This window comes from Dipodomys merriami, unplaced genomic scaffold, assembly GCF_024711535.1.
Source record: "Dipodomys merriami isolate MVZ:Mamm:240054 unplaced genomic scaffold, mDipMer1.0.p SCAF_24, whole genome shotgun sequence".
NCBI lineage: Eukaryota > Metazoa > Chordata > Mammalia > Rodentia > Heteromyidae > Dipodomys > Dipodomys merriami.
Window position 1 is genome coordinate 21,048,967 of NW_027203826.1, and position 16,724 is coordinate 21,065,690.

General features: G+C 36.5%; 1 protein-coding gene and 1 long non-coding RNA gene across 10 annotated transcripts in view; one reads left to right on the forward strand and one right to left on the reverse strand.

Moving 5' to 3' along the window:
• Rasal2 (RAS protein activator like 2) overlaps window positions 1–16,724 on the reverse strand; it is a 258,171-nt gene that overhangs the window by 20,057 nt on the left and 221,390 nt on the right. For 7 of the 9 annotated variants that reach the window (XM_070034391.1, XM_070034390.1, XM_070034387.1 and 4 more), the window contains 5 exons: window positions 13,118–13,262; window positions 12,308–12,544; window positions 9,462–9,663; window positions 7,049–7,248; window positions 5,247–6,108 (listed from right to left, as the gene is read on the reverse strand). In XM_070034391.1, the coding sequence (XP_069890492.1) occupies window positions 5,247–6,108; window positions 7,049–7,248; window positions 9,462–9,663; window positions 12,308–12,544; window positions 13,118–13,262 (1,646 nt within the window). The remainder of the gene's footprint in view (window positions 1–5,246; window positions 6,109–7,048; window positions 7,249–9,461; window positions 9,664–12,307; window positions 12,545–13,117; window positions 13,263–16,724) is intronic. The other 2 variants (XM_070034392.1, XM_070034389.1) reach the window with 1 other exon arrangement.
• LOC138835811 (uncharacterized) lies at window positions 9,587–11,380 on the forward strand. The gene is made up of 3 exons (XR_011374729.1): window positions 9,587–9,675; window positions 10,426–10,448; window positions 11,280–11,380. It is a non-coding gene; the product is annotated as an uncharacterized lncRNA (long non-coding RNA).

Sequence of the window (16,724 nt, forward strand, 5' to 3'; positions counted from 1 at the left end):
TACCTCCATGATCCCAAAAACTCCATCCCCAAACTCTTAGAAATCATAAATCACTTCGGCAAAATAGCAGGATACAAAATAAACCCACAAAAATCAGTTGCCTTCCTATACACTGATAATGTACAGGAAGAGAGGGAAATAAAGGGAGCAACCCCATTCACAATAACCTCCCGAAAAATAAAATATTTAGGAATTAACCTAACCAAAGACGTAAAAGAACTATTTAATGAGAACTATAAAAAGTTAAAGAAAGAAATTGCAGAAGACACTAGGAAATGGAAAGACCTCCCATGCTCCTGGATAGGCTGACTTAATATAGTAAAGATGGTAATACTTCCAAAACTAATATACAAATTCAACGCAATTCCTATTAAAATCCCAATGACGTACATCTCTGAAATACAGAAAACAGTCCAAAAATTCATATGGAACAACAAAAGACCTAGAATAGCCAAAACAATTCTAGGGGATAAAGACAATATGGGAGGGCTATCCATGCCGAACTTCAAACTCTACTACAGAGCTATAATAACAAAGACAGCATGGTACTGGCACAAAAACAGACCCGAAGACCAATGGAACAGAATAGAAGATCCAGAAATAAATCCACAGGCCTACAGCCAGCTGATATTCGACAAAGGAGCCAAAGACATACAATGGAAGAAACACAGCCTCTTCAACCGCTGGTGCTGGGAAAACTGGGCAGCCACATGCAGAAAACTAAAAGTGGACCCCAGCCTATCACCATGCACCAACATCAACTCAAAATGGATTAAAGACCTTAACATTAAACCTGAATCTCTGAAACTACTGCAGGACAGAGTAGGAGAGACACTTGAACTAATAGGCACAGGAAGGAATTTCCTGAACAGAGTCCCAGGGTCACAACAAATTGGAGAGAGACTCGACAAATGGGACTACCTTAAAATAAAAAGCTTCTGCACAGATAAAGCTATCGCAACCAAGCTAGAAAGACAACCAACTAATTGGGAAAAAATATTTACCAGCAATATATCAGACAAGGGGTTAACATCCTGTATATACAGGGAACTCAAGAAACTAATCCCTCCCAAACCCAACAAACCAATTACTAAATGGGCAAGGGAACTAAAGAGGGACTTCTCAAATGAAGAAATAAAAATGGCAAAGAAACACATGAGGAAATGTTCATCATCCCTGGTGGTGAAGGAAATGCAAATAAAGACAACCCTGAGATACCACCTTACCCCAGTCAGAATGTCCCACATCCACAAATCAGCCAATGACAAATGCTGGAGGGGATGTGGAGAACGAGGAACGCTATTACACTGCTGGTGGGAATGTACACTCATACAACCACTTTGGAAAGCAGTCTGGAGGGTCCTTAGAAAGCTAAAGATTGACCTCCCTTACGACCCAGTCATACCACTTCTAGGCATCTACCCTGAACAACAGGAACCAATATACAAGGACACGTGCACCTCCATGTTTATTGCAGCACTGTTCGCAATAGCTAGGATATGGAAACAACCTAGATGCCCCACCACAGATGAATGGATCCAAAAATTGTGGTATCTATACACAATGGAATACTATGCAGCCATTAGAAATGACAAAATAATGGCATTTGCAGGGAAATGGATGGAGCTAGAAGGAATCATGTTGAGCGAGGTAAGCCAAGAACGAAGAGACAAACAGTACATGGTCTCCCTGATAAGTGGATGATGAATCCAAAATGTTAGGTGATATGACAAAACTAACAGGACTTAAGAAACAAAGAACTCCCACTCATCTGGTTGAACCACTACTAAATATCCCCATGCTGCTGATCACATATATGGTATATAACATATGAGCACCGTTATATATTACAGACTGTGATAGACAATTTGCTCCAGGAAAGTTAGAATGAACTTGTGACTTTAAATGAGCATCATTATTCCACAATACTGTGAATTTCCGGAAATTAAGTAATCACTTAATTACAATCAAAAAAAAAAAAAAAAGAACCTTGGGGAAGGGAGGGAGGGAGGGGATGGTAGAGGGAAAACAATGGAGGGGGTAACAATGTTCAAGAGGAAGTGGAAGTGTACTCATTGCCTCACTCATGTAACTGTAACCCTCTGTATAGTATCTTTACAATAAAAAAAATTAAAAAAAAAAAAAAAAGCAGTCTATGATTACAATGCATCTTGACTAGTGTTACTCCTTTCATGATTCTACCCCATTTCTCCCAACCCATCCTGCTCAATTTTCTTAATTTTGTAGGCCATGCATTGAATTTTATGACTGCATTCTCACCCTCCTTCCTCTCTTCATTTGTCTATCCCTCTCCCTGTTTCATGGTTATTTTGGTGGACTGTTAGTATTTCTAATGAGTTACTCCATTTGAATTCTCTCGTAAATATACTTGTATATACTTGCATACATTTCTAAGGTGTTTACTTTATACATTAATTTTAGCTTCTACATATGAGAGAAAACATGTATTCTTTATCTCTCTGGGCCTGACTTAATATGTTTTGGGTTTTTTTTAGGTCCTTCCATTTCTTTGCAAATGATGCAGTATTATTCTACAAGACCTTTCCAAATCTTAATTTCTAATGTTCAGAAACAACTCATATATTTGCTGGGTGCTGGTGGTTCATGCCTGTAATCCTAGCTTCTCAGGAGGCTGAGATCTGAGGATCATGGTTCAAAGCCAGCCCAGGCAGGAAAGTCCATGAGTCTTTATCTCCAGTAAACCACTAGAAAACCAGAAGTGCTGCTGTGGCTCAAGTGGTAAAGCATGTGCCTAGAGCTGAAAAGCGTAGGGATAGTGCCCAAGCCCAGAGGTTCAAGCCCCATGACAGACAAAAAATAAAAAATAAAAATAAAAAAATACAAAGACCACTCCTTTGTGTTAAGATACAAATGGAATTTCCATGGACAAAGCCACAGATTACAGATGCCTACAGAACAATCTTCATAAAGAAATCTACTTTTGGCCAGAGAACAATAAAATTTCAATTAAAGTATGTAAAGGAGTGGTCTTAAAATGTGCTGATTCTATAGAACTTTAGAGGCTTCATGAAAGAAAACAAACAGAAAGAAAAGGAAGAAAAAGCTCAAATGGGTAAGAAAAAACAGAAACTTGAGCAATCAAACTATACTAATCTACACTTCAACTATTATGATGGTACCAGTTATAAATACAGATAGATATTAAATCTGTGCTAGGAGATCTCACTGTGGCTCTGCCCCACTAAATATCTGTATCTTTGTGTCTATTTATAGACATATTTATTCCCTAACTCATTAATGGTTGTGGCAGAAAATTAATTTTTAAATTGGATTTTGGAGATGGTATGTATTTCTCAGCTCTCATCCATGTAGGAAGCTTCATATTCGTTCATAGAAACATATGTTCTCGGCTTGTGTAATTGGTGTTTTATTTTCCCTTCAAGTGAAAACTCGTTCCAGATGAGCACACAAAAAACTATTTAATTTGTAACATTTATAAACAATCGATCAGAGTCCTGAGCCCTGGTAATTGATGTCTTCATAATACAGGAGAATGGACAGGTACAGTAGGAGGAAAAAAAATAACCTTCCTGTTCTTTTCAGATCAAGTCAATTTCTGAAAAGTAGGAAGGCCTCCACCCTGTTTCATCCCTGCCAACCTAGATGTTCTTCTCTACTTCCTGTCTCATTCTCAGTATCTTCCTTCTGACTTAAGCCCTCAGATAGATATTTGCTTTCATACTGTATTTCATCTCTAAAACTACTTATCTTTCCTTTCTTCTTCCAATAAAATTTTAACTCTGAAAATAGTTGATATTAATCAAAGGTTAGCAAAGAGGTACGTGTAGAAACAAAAATATAATAAAGTGTCAATGACTGATAGCCTACTAACAAAAAAAAATCTCTACACATATATACTTATATGTAAGTATATGTTTATACATAAAAGATACACATAATCCTAGCACTCAGAGGCAAGAGGATCACAAGTTCAAAGCCAGCCCGAGCTGTATAGTAAAACTTATTTCAAAAGATAAAAAAAGTGTATACTATATATGTATTTTCTGATTTTAAGTGAAAATGTCTATTAAATCAGAAGAATTGATGAAAATTGGGGCAGCATAACAAAAATAAAAGTGAAAAATGTAAGACTGAAGGCATAAGCTTATTTCCCAGGAAAGAATGACCTAGGAATGCTCTCAGAATCAGCTTCTTATCCTTTCCCTTTATTCCTAAACATTCTGTATATGTTCCATTTTTTTTATAGCAACTATTAATGTAAGAGCAAAGGATTCTGATCATAGTAGTGTAAAAGCAGAAGCTGTCAAATTAGTAAGTTACTACTTGCAAAAATGCACATATATTAAAGAGAGATATGCGGGAATTTTATTGCAGTATCCTTGTCCATTATTTTTAGTATAAAATGATTTACTATAGAATTCCTTTAATCACAAAACTCCTTAGAGCACTTATAAAGTGTAAATAGGTTTAAAAATTCAAGACAAACTTTTAAAAATTATTTATTTATCTTTCAGTACTAGGGTTTGAACTCAGGACTTTTCCTTTTTTTCCTTTTTTTTTTTTTTTTGCCAGTCCTGGGGCTTGAACTCAGGGCCTGGGCACTGTCTCGGTGCTCAAGGCTAGCACTCTACCATGAGCTACAGAGCCACTTCTGGCCTTTCTGTTTATGTGATACTGAGGAATCAAACCCAAGGCTTCATGCATGCTAGGCAAGCACTCTACCATTGAGCCACATTCTCAGCCAATTAATACAAACTTTTTAGGAAGAGCATTTTTTAAAAAAAATCTCTCTCTCTCTCTCTCTCTCTCTCTCTCTCTCTCTCTCTCTCTCTCTTTCATACTCAGAGCCCTAAAGGTATTAGGTTCATATAAGAAGGTAAAATATGTACTGGTGTAATAACAAATGAAAGACTGATTAAATTCTTGGCAAATATGAAAAAGTCTGAAAATCATAAATTAAGATTGATCTGACACTAGCTGGGCTTGCGCATGTACCCAGCAATAGAAGGGATACACAAACAATCAGGATACTTGTCAATCACATGTGCTTCTACCTTTTTACCTCTTTCTTTCCCTTCCCTATATAGGTGTTGTTTCTTTGTCTAACCATTTTCAGAAAAAGACACAGTGAACTTGTTTCTCCATAGAGAATTGGAGGGTAAAATGGGGAACAGTAATGTGTACATAAAGAAGCAAGGAAGTAGTAGAACTAAGTAGAAGCCAGCCTCTCACACTCATCCCACCTGCTGTGTTTGTTGTCTCTGGATTGCTCTCACTTTGGGAACAGGGCTCTCTCTGGAGGAAGAGGACTGTTGCCGAGACCGACTCCCATTCTGCACAGGTTCAGTAGCCAGGGCTGCAGAAGCCACTGACATGCTCCCGGTGCTACGTAAGGAAGCACTGTGTGGCAGGGATGGAGGGGCTTTGGCTCGAGCACCTAACCCAGCCTGGTCCATTTTTCGGATTTGGGGCTGCCCAGTACTATTTTGTCGTGGCAGAGCAAGAGGTATGTGTCTATCCGGTACAGTGTGCCGCCTGGAGAAGTCTTCACTCTGAGTGCTACGTTTGGTGAAATCTTCCATGCTGCTATTGCTGGGTCCACTGAGTTTGAAGTCTTCACTGTTACTTTGGCTTCTAGAACTGGCAGTGCTTAGATTCTCCAAACTAGAATCTACAGAGGCCTTTGGCATTGTTGGGATTGGGTTACTGAGGTGATAGACAGGGTTCTGGAATGACAAGGGCTGGAGACTTCCTGGCTGGCTCAAGGCTGGATGTAGGGGTCTTCTCACTTGGGGTGCACTCTGAGGTGTGCTCTGGGTTTCCCGCAGTTGTTTGATGCTGGCCACCTGAGTAATGGAAAGCTGGCTTCCTGTCAGGCGCATAGGCACATCAAGCATAACAGATGCATGCTCCACCTGAGCGGCATGAGTGTCCTGGAGGTCCATGAGGGAGATGCTTCGACCATTAGGAAGGCTATTTTCTTTTTCATCCTTTTCCGAGTAAGTCATGCTTTGGGAGGATGCTTGTTGAACTAGCAATAATGTTTTTCCTCGGAAATAGCTATCTGTGTTGTCCTGGCTTGGAGATTTTAGTTTATGCAAATCACTGTGGAAAACAAAAGGACCCTTAATTATTCTTGGAGTAAATTCATTATAGTTAAAACTCTTTACTTTGGGCATATAAACTCTTTTGAAGTTTCACAACTCAAATTTCTTTAGAAACATACATTTTTTTTTGGGGGTCCGGTGGTGGGGCCTGAACTCTGGGCCTGGGCGCTGTCCCTAAGCTCTTCAACTCAAGACTAGCGCTCTACCACTTGCGCCACAACGCCACTTCCGGCTTTTTTCTTTTTGCTTATGTGGTGCTGAGGAATCGAACCCAGGGCCTCATGCATGCAAGGCAAACACTCTATCACTAAGCCACCTTCCCAGCCTAGAAACATAGTTTTTTATCACTATTATTCTTAGAATAAAATCTACCATTTTTAGTTTTCTTCTAAAGATTAGCAAGTAACACTGCAATACCCCCTTATCACTGTTTTAAGTTTTTACTAGAATTCTGATAGTCCCCTACTTGGTTTCAAACTCTCCCAAGATATTCCAACTCATAATGCCTTTCCTAAACCTTTAAGAGGAGAAGTTCTAAGTCGATAACCAAAGGATCTTTGTTAAAGCACAAATCTTCCCAATCCAGAACACAAAATCTAAGCATCAAAATTGTATCTACCTATCTAACTGACACAGCCAGTTATAAAGTGGTTTTAACTGAGGCACTGTTCAGTTTTGAGTGCTATACCATATGAACACATTAATATCATAAAAGCCCTTAATCATTCTTCAACCATGACACAGATTTTTGTATACATTTACTGAATGTAACTCTATCCTCCTAGGAAATAGATTGTATGGATTATGACAATTGGGATTTATTTCATGTGATTTTTTTCAATTGCTCATAACTTTAAGTTTCAAAAATTAAACAGATTTTCCCCAAATCTAAACAATATCTCTTTCTGAGATAATAGTTCAAACCTTCTCTTTCATACCTATCTGTGGGGTCTTCAAAGATTTTCTGCAATCCAGAAGAGAGGCTTCCACTAACATTTGGACTGGAGTTATGCTCAGTGAAGCGTCTCAGTTGCTGCTGTATTGGTGTGGGATTGGTCAGGGATTTGGTAATATCAGCAAGTACACGAGGAAGAGGCCCCAATTTTGCCACGGTTGCCTGTAGGAAGGAATTTTCACCCTAATTGGATAATAGCATTGTGATATCCATGACAGATTGTTTTTGGGACAATGATGGCCATTGATGGAGGGGTGTAGGTTGGAGGGAAGGATAGGTATTTGCATATGGGAGTGGCAGGTTCATAATGCATTGTTATGGAGCAGCAGAACCATGGCGTCGAGATGAATGAAGGAGGCGAACAGGGTGCAGCAGACATTGAGGAAAGAAAGGAAACAGAAATTAGGGTTATGCAAATAAAACTTAAAAGACATGCTCAAAATAACCAAACTATTGCCATTCCAACTAAAATAGGCATGCAAAGCAAGCTAAATCTTTGGGTGGCTAGAAGACTTTAATGGAGCAGGGAAGAGGAGGTACTAAACATTTTCTAACCAAAAGGACCTTCAAGACCAGAGGATTGGCGAGTATGATGAAACTTCCAAAGCAAAAACAGATGATATGAGAAAAGAAATGCATGCCAACATACAGGAAGGTGCTACATTCAGGGTTCCAGAGCACTGTAGGGCACACAGTTAGATGATAATGCCATTTGCTATCCTATTCAGTCTTGGGAACCCTAATTTGTTTACTGTGTCTTTGTAATTTTTTTCAGCGACACAATCAGGTAATCTCTTTCTATAAGTAATACTGATATATTCCTGGTTTTCAAGACCAAACAGAATTAAAAAAATGTTTATACAGCAAAACTTGTTACAAATCTATTTAACAAGATAACTATACGAAGTTATAGTTGTCTGATAAAGAATAATTTGTTAAAATATTTGCTTTATCAATTTCGTATTTTTCTTTAGGTAATTCTTAGCCTCATGAGGTATTATGAGACCCCTCTCAACTATTAGGCAGTTTTAAACGGCTGCCTTTGGGTCTTCATTAGCTTCTCAAATAAAAAAAAAAATCAACAGACTTTTTTTTTTTGATAGTACAAGGGATTTGAACCCAAGGACTTATGTGTGTTAGGAAAGTATGTTGACTTACATAGGCTCTTGTATTCTAGCCAAAGGAGTACAAATGACATCTGAAGAATACCTTTATGTGTTCAACAATACTGATTCCTGATTCAAATGAATTTATTTTTTGCTGGTCCTGGGCCTTGAACTCAGGGCACAGGTGCTACCCCTGAGCCTCTTTGTGCTCAAGGCTAGTGTTCTAGCATTTGAGCCACAGTACCACTTCTGGCTTTTTCTGAGTAGTTAATAATGAGATAAACATTTCATGGACTTTTCTGCCTGGACTGGCTTCAATCCACTATCCTCAGATCTTAGCCTTCTGAGTAGCTAGGATTATAGGAACAAGCCACTAATGCCCAGCTGAAGGGATCTTACTTTTAACATAGTTAAAATAAGAAGTAGATTTTAAAATCTAGTCAGTATTTCTAAGGGTGAGTATCAGGTTCTTGAAAAAACAGGAGTGGTTTATTGTTTTATAAAAAAACAACAGTGAATATACCATCGTTTATGCTCTTTTCATCAAAGTTTTAATATAGGTTTTATTACTCTTCAAGCAACTAGTACAGCTTGATATGAAAAAAATGGGGAAAAATCTTTATAACAGAAAAATCACTTTAGAAAGCTATTCTAACATACTACTAAACTAACACACCTACTAACAACTCTGTGAAATACCAGAGGGGAAAAATAATTGGCATGTTTTTCCATTTGCTTATTAATTTGATATATAAAACTACTTATTTAGAATCTGAAAATAAGATAACCGATTTCTGTATTCTTATTTCATATCTGTAGATAAAGAAAACATTAGAACTTCCAGATTTCATGTGATTCTTAGCACTAATAATTATATCAATCTTTCTGCTTTGCATAGTAATTTTTTCCATATATAAAGTTACTTAAACATGATAAACAATACTTTCTAAATCTGTGATTTTGTTACAAATTACTTGAAAAATAACTTTGATGTTAGTTTTCCAGATAACTTTTCATATACACACATGCTACATAAATCTGTAGAAACATACATTAATTCAGGTAATTATACAAAATGTATTAGTGATGTCATGGCTTTCTAGAATTTCTTGGTTGCTGATAATCTAATTTGCTCAGAAATGATAACCATTTACTTTTCAGATATTTAGGACAAATGGCTGCTTCCAATTATTAGAGAGGGTAAGTTCTTTTACTTGTAGATACCCTCCAGAATTGTTTCAATAAAATTATCTATCTCCCATTTTCTATCATTCTCCCAGTCTACTTTACCTTATCCAGTTGGGAAACTACTTCCCACAGTAAGGAATGCAAAACTGAAAGCTCACGGCCAAGATCAATATAACCGTCAAAGCCTGGAGTGTTTGAGATGGTGTCTGGATTAGAGATCTCCAAAAGGAAGCGCTTCATTCCACTCCATTCATGTTCTAAAAAATCATTCATGAATGCCATGTATTCCTCTTTGTTACCAAACCTGAAGTAAGAGGTGAGAAAATGAGAAGGAAGATATTCCAGGAAAGAGGTATCATTTAAAACTGATTCTATATCCATGAAAAAAATTTTTATACTGAGGTATAATTTTTTAAATTTTGTACAGATAATTATGACTTTTGTATATCCATAAGTTCTAACTGCTAAAACATATTTTTAAAATATTTCTTTGATAAAGATTGTAAAGCTTTAAATAGCTTTCTCTTCTATGTATAGTAAAGCCAAGGATCATGTTTTTCTGGTATTTAAAGCTTTCTCTAAGATAGCCTTTGTTATCTACTAAATGCTCATCAACACAAACTACAATTTTTTTAGCTTCTTCAAAATTTCCCAAATATATTATACAACAGTTTCCCCTTTAACTATGGTGTATATTCCAAAACCTCTAATGGAAATTTGAAATTGTGAGTAGTATAGAACCTTTTTTTTTCTATATATACATACCTATGATAAAGTGTCATTATTTTAAAGGGAGCTCTTTTCTTTGGCACATCTAAATTGTCAGTATAATTGCTCCTATGTTTTGGGACTAAATTAAGGATTACTTGAACATAAGCACTGTGATATCTTGATAGATCTTCATCAAGAACCTATTAAAGGGTCAGTAGCATATATATGGATAAAGGAATGATACCCATTTTGGATGGGACTGAGCTAGATAGTGTGAGATGTCATCATACTACTCAGAATGACATGCAATTTTAAACTAGTGAATTGTTAATTTCTGAAATATTTCACTTAACAGTTCTGGATCACAGTTGAACATAGGTAAGTTGACCTTGAACGCAAACCTTGGATAAAGGTATTGTACTCTTTATTTTCTTTTTCAAGCCTTTGCTCATGCACTTTATTTCTACTAGAGAAGAATTTCTTGGTCTATCTAGATCCTACCATCTCCAGAGCCTAATTTAAATCTATAGAACCTGTTCCAAGATAGACTAAAAATCATTTTTATTACAATTAGCTCAATTTTTGGGTTACATACAAAGTTAAAATAGTGGTTCTTCTAAGAAAACACACTACACAAGTTAACTGTTGGCTTCTTTGAAGTTCCATTTTTTTCTTCCGTATATTGCTAACAGAAAGTACATCTGTGATCAATTCTGCCAGTGGGAAAGAATTCCCACTCATTTTTCAAAATTATTTTCTTTAAAAGTTTAAAATTACAATTAGGAAAGAATCGAAAGCAATATAAAAAGTTGAAAGAAAAAAGTGTGGGTATTCAACTAAACAAACATTATTTGCTATTTGCATTTGAGTGCTATTGGTTTCCTCTTTTCTTTTGAAAAAAAAATGTCTACATGCAAGTTGAAAGAACATGCAATGAACACCCGTATGTCTTTCATTTACATTAACTGTTAACATTCTGCCAACTTTGCTTTCACTCTCTCTATATATACATATCTTTTTTTCTGAATCATTTTAAACTAACTTGCAGACATCACCTTTAAATTCTTTGGCACTTATTTTTCAAATAAGAAGAATCTCTTATATAAATCAAATACATTATTATACTAACACTTTAAAGTATTATTCATAAATTCTTTATTTAGTCCATATTTAAATTTTACCAATTATCCCTTATTTTTTTTTTAACAGGGTCTCTCTGTGTACAGCCCATGCTGGCATAGAACTCACTCTGCAATCCAGATTGGCCTTGAAATGGATCATTTGCCTCAGCTTCTCTATTGCTGGACATACAGAGGTGTGTGTCACCATGTCTGGCTCCCTAAATTAATTTTTATAATTTTTTTCCCTAATTTAAGATCCTAAAAAGTTGCATTTGGCCTCTTTTGGTCATCTATAGCATTCTTCTATCTTTTGTGTTTTCATTCTACATTATCTTTTAGGAAGTGGTTAGGTTAGTTAATGGTAACTGTTTATTTTCCCCAACTCGTCTTTTTTCTTTTTGTTCAATGCTGGAAAGCTAAGCCAGAAGTTTGTACATACTGGGCAAGTGCTCTACTGCTAAGCTACATACCCAGCCCTTTCTCAATACTTTTATACTTACAAATTCTTGTCATATTGTTGGGACACCATCTTGAATCCTGTTTTTAAATGGACATTTAATTTAATTGTATTTTCACCATTTTCCATGTTACTTAGTATTCTTTTAAAATAGTAGTTTGCTTGTTTTTTAATTTAAATTTTAGGTTCTGGGGTTTAAACACAGGGCCTGTGCTTGCTAGGCAGGTGCTTACCACTCAGGTGTGTTACCAGCCCCTTTTCCTTTGTTTTCAAATAGTCTCACATTTACACCTGGGCAGACAGACCTGTACCACAATCCTCCTAGTTATGTTTCCTGCTTAACTGGGATGACAAGCATGTACTACTATGCTTAGCTTCCACTGGTTAAGATAGAATGTTAGTAACTTTTTTACTTAGGATGGCCTACATCTGTAATCCTCTCCATATCTGCCTTCTGAGTTAGATTAAACAATATTAGGTGGCTTCAAATATTATAATGTACTATAGTTACTTAATAGCTGTTTCCAGTATGCTGCTGCTTTTATTAAAAAATGAACATCTGTCTGAGTTTTGGAGCTCCCCAATCACATACAAATTTTAGGCCTCATTTAATTTTTTAAACCATGTGTTTGTAAAGTGGTTTGGGTAGTATCACCTACTTGGCAAAGTTGGCTAGGTTCTGAATGACCTTAGCAATAAGAGTTAGAGTCCGAGATGTGCGGTCATCAGGATATTCCTGCATAAGGTTGAAAAGACTGGGAGACATAATGGCAGGGCAAAGGAAACGGAGAAACAATGAGGCACTAATGAGCCGTTCACTGATGTCTTGCTTGCCTCGGTTCAAGCACTGTTGCTTCCATGATGCAAATACTTCTTTCAATTCACGAGGAAAGACACTGAGGGGGAAAAAACAAAAAAACAAACTAAATCTCTAAATATAAAAATACCAGTGATCCCAGTGTGACTCAGCTGCTTTAGGGCTGAACTATGAGGAGAACTTAGTCAAGATCCAAGGATTAGACTGACTCATGTTTAAGAAGTGCTGGAAAATTCACAGAAGGCCATATGGAGACTTGAATCTGAAAGCTAAAAAACTCTGAATTAGTGTAAATTTAGTTTTGTAAAGTGGGAAAATGGCATGAGGCTCCTGACTAAACCATCTGGTTTAAGATAGCTCACCATAATCTGTCTAAAAGACTGTTCATCAAAAATCTTCCAAAATCTCACCAAGTACCGGAGTTAGAGCAATGATCAAAATTCATGAGCACATCTGTTCAACATTGGCAAATGTTTTAAAAAGAGAGAAAGTACTTTTGAGTATTCGAGGATGCAGATCTAACATTATAGAAGAGATTATTTTGAAAATTAGATCTAACATTATAGAAGAGATTATTTTGATAATCAGTTCAGAAGTATTTCTGCCTACAATGAAAAATTAAACTTTAGACAAAAAATGGACACCAGCTTACCAGTAAGAATTGATGATCTTGCAGAAAGCCAGCTCACAACACATCTTTAGGTTGCTCTGATGGTCTAGCAGTTCACTAGATGAACATTTACTGGGATCCACTTCACAGTTCTCATCTGATTCATACAAAGCTTTGATGAACTCCCCTTTTTTGCAAAGAAAACAAGTAGTATAAGTGTAAAATGTCTTCTTGAACAAAATAAGATTTAATATTTCTGAAATAAAAAGTATAATGGGGAATTCTTGTCCCAAAAATGACAGGGAAAGCACAAGACTGCCTGTGAAGGGTCTCTGATTTGGAACCCAATAGTTTTCCACATTCCCACATGTTTATTTTCCCTATCTTGTAAGCAGAATGATACCAAATACTAACATCATTATAATACTTATAAAAATAATAATATAGCTTTAAATAAAGTAGTATTTTTTAAAACCAGAAACCACAAATTATAATTAGCACCACTTGTAATATGTTATAGAAGGTTCCCTTTTTTTTTTTTTTTTTGTTGCTCGTGGGACTTGAACTGTGGGCTCCAGCGCTGTTCCTGTGCTCTTAAGCTCAAGGCAAGCACTCTACTGATTGAACCATAGTACCACTTCCAGTTTTCCAGTGGTTTATTGGAGACAGGAGTCTCATGGACTTTCCTGCCTGGGCTGGCTTTGAACCATGAATCCTCAGATCTCAGCCTCCTGAGTAGCTAGGATTACAGGCATGAGCTACCGGTGCCCAGCTTAGAAGGTTCGTTTCTAAGTAGGGGAACTCATATTATTTTAGAAAATCAAACAACCCAACCCTGACCAAATAACTTACCTAAGGTTTGGGGGCTTGAATGTGTTCACCTGTTGCAATGGGATGGTCATTTAACCTAGTAAAAACTGTAGCAGATTCTCTTTATATATTCCCTATATGCTTTCCCACAGAAATTTAGCTTAGATGCTTTGGTCATATAGCTTATCTATAAAGGTATGCCAGAAATTCCCTGGAGTTACCACCTTACCTGCTTATCCTCCACTATACACTATATACTTTAATATTTGCAAATGTTCCATGTTTTATACTAATTTGTCCTTATTTGTTTCCATGGCTGCTCATTTTTTTTTATTGTGAAAATACCGTACAGAGGGGTTACAATTACATGGGCCAGGTTATGAGTACATTTCTTATCAAGCATTGTTGCCTCCTTTGTTTCCTTTCCCATCCCATCTCCCCTCTCCACCCCCCTACCCCGACCGCCCTAACCAGACTGCCCTAACCCCCCCTCCCCCCCCCCGCCTTTTTTGACATAACGACTTGTACATCTCATTGTTGTAATGTATCCCTTTTTAAACAGTTTGTTTTTGCCTTTCCCCTCCACAAATTATACCAACATCAAACACAATGAAAGCAGGGGTTATACTGTGGGGGAGGAAAATACAAAGCAACAAAGAAATCATCTTATAAATATGTTAGAAACAATCGCAAGAAAAACACATTTGAATACTTATCTTGGGGTTCATTTCACCTAACATCAACTTATCTGACCTTTTCTGCTTGTCTCAGACATATACTAGTTATTACAAATAAGGGAATGGCTGAATTTAGCTCTTAGCCTCTTGAGTAGTTAGGATTAAAGGTATGAACCATGAACCTGTTCTTAGGTCTTAGGGTTTTTTTTTTGTTGTTGTTGTTGTTGTTTTGTTTTTAAGAGGAGTGGCCTTTGTAAGATCCTGATCATATTACTTGAGGGTTGGACTTGCTATAACAGAGTTCATGAAGCGGAACATTAATTCCTACACAATTAAGTAGAAGTAGCAGTAGCAATATGAAGGACATTTTTTTAAAAAATCAAAGTGTTTAGTACTTAGGTAAGTGAAAGCTTTTAAAAAATAGCTATGACTTGAGAAGTGATAATTTGGAAGAAACATGCCTGGGAAACAAAAAGTGAAGTGGTACAAGGAAGGAAAATGGGGCATAGAAAAAAAAAAGGCTGTGGAGCCAGAAAGAGCGAGAGTGAGAGAGAGAGCGAGAGCGAGAGAGAGAGAGAGAGAGAGAGAGAGAGAGAGAGAGAGAGAGAGAGAGAGAGAGAGAGAGAGAGAGAGAGAGATCTAATGTTATTTTAGTTCAGGCCTTATTTGGGTACTGGCCCTTGAGCTCTTCAGCTCAAGGCTAGCCCTCTACCACTGGAGCCACAGCACCACTTCCTGCTTTTTCTGCTTATGTGGTGCTGAGGAATTGAACCCAGAGCCTCATGCATGCAAGGCAAGCACTCTACCGCTGAGCCACCTTCCCAGCCCCGCGAATAATTTTTTTAAAAAGCATCTAGTATGCTTCCCAGACTTCTATAGAAGTCATTATTATGTACAAAAATAAATTACTTTTGTTTTATCATTGTGCTGGCATTGGGATGTTGCTTAGCTTTTTCACTCATGGCTGGTGCTATCACTTGAGCCAAATCTCCACTTTGCTGATTTATTGGAGATCACAGTCTTTCAGGTTTGTCTGCCCAGGCTGGCTTCAAACTACAACCCTCAGATGTCAGCCTTCTGAGTAGTTAGGATTATAGGCACAAGTCACTGAGCTCAGCTGAAAAAATACGCTACTTCTAAATAGTTTTTCATAAAGTAAAATCACCAAAACTAACAAAAGCTTAACATTGCCAGTTTCAGAAGGTATGCATTTCCTATATCTCTACAGTATTTTGTTTAAAGAATACTTGAATTTAAAACTTAAGCAATTAATGTCAAAATATACAAAGTAACACCTGTTTAACCTCTAAATGTGCAAGATGAACTTTACATTGAGGAAGTTTTTTTTTTTTTAAGTTTTATCAATTATGGGAAAGTAATGCTAGCATTAATAAGTACTATAAATATTAAATATTTTTCTTTTACTTTTCAAGAGTCAAATAAATTATTCTATGGCTCAAAACAAATTGTCTATAAAATTGTCTATGGTGCTCACACTGTAGCTTCTTTTTTATTTATTTTTAATTTTTTTTCTAATTTTTTTTATTGTGAAAATACTGTACAGAGGGGTTACAATTATATGGGCAAGATAGTGAGTACATTTCTTATCAAGCATTGTAGCCTCCTCCTTTGTTTACCCTTAGCTTTTTAAAAAATTTTTATTGAGTACAGAGGACTATAGTTACAAAAATCAGGTATGGAGTACATTTCTTCCATCATTTTCTCCCAGTTTTTTTCCTCCCAACCCCCCTACCCAATTTATATAAGTTCATTTCCAACATAGTATATAGTATCACTGTTGAATTAGTTCATCTTTTTTCCCACCGTTTCTGTGGTTCCCCTTTCCCTCCCCAAATCAGATAAGCACTAAAGCTTCTTAATTTTTTTCCTTATATGACACTATTAAAATTTTCTAAAATACAATTATTTTCATTTTTAGAGTTACAACCTATGCCTGATAATGTGGTATGTATCAAAATGGCAGGTGGAGCTCTTATAAATTTGAATCTAGAAAGTACTTGACCAAAATTATTGAGATTGATTAAAAATCCCATTTGACTTTCTTCCTTTCTCTTCTTTCTTTTCTTTCTTTCTTTCTTTCTTTCTTTCTTTCTTTCTTTCTTTCTTTCTTTCTTTCTTTCTTTTCTTTCTCCTTCCTTCCT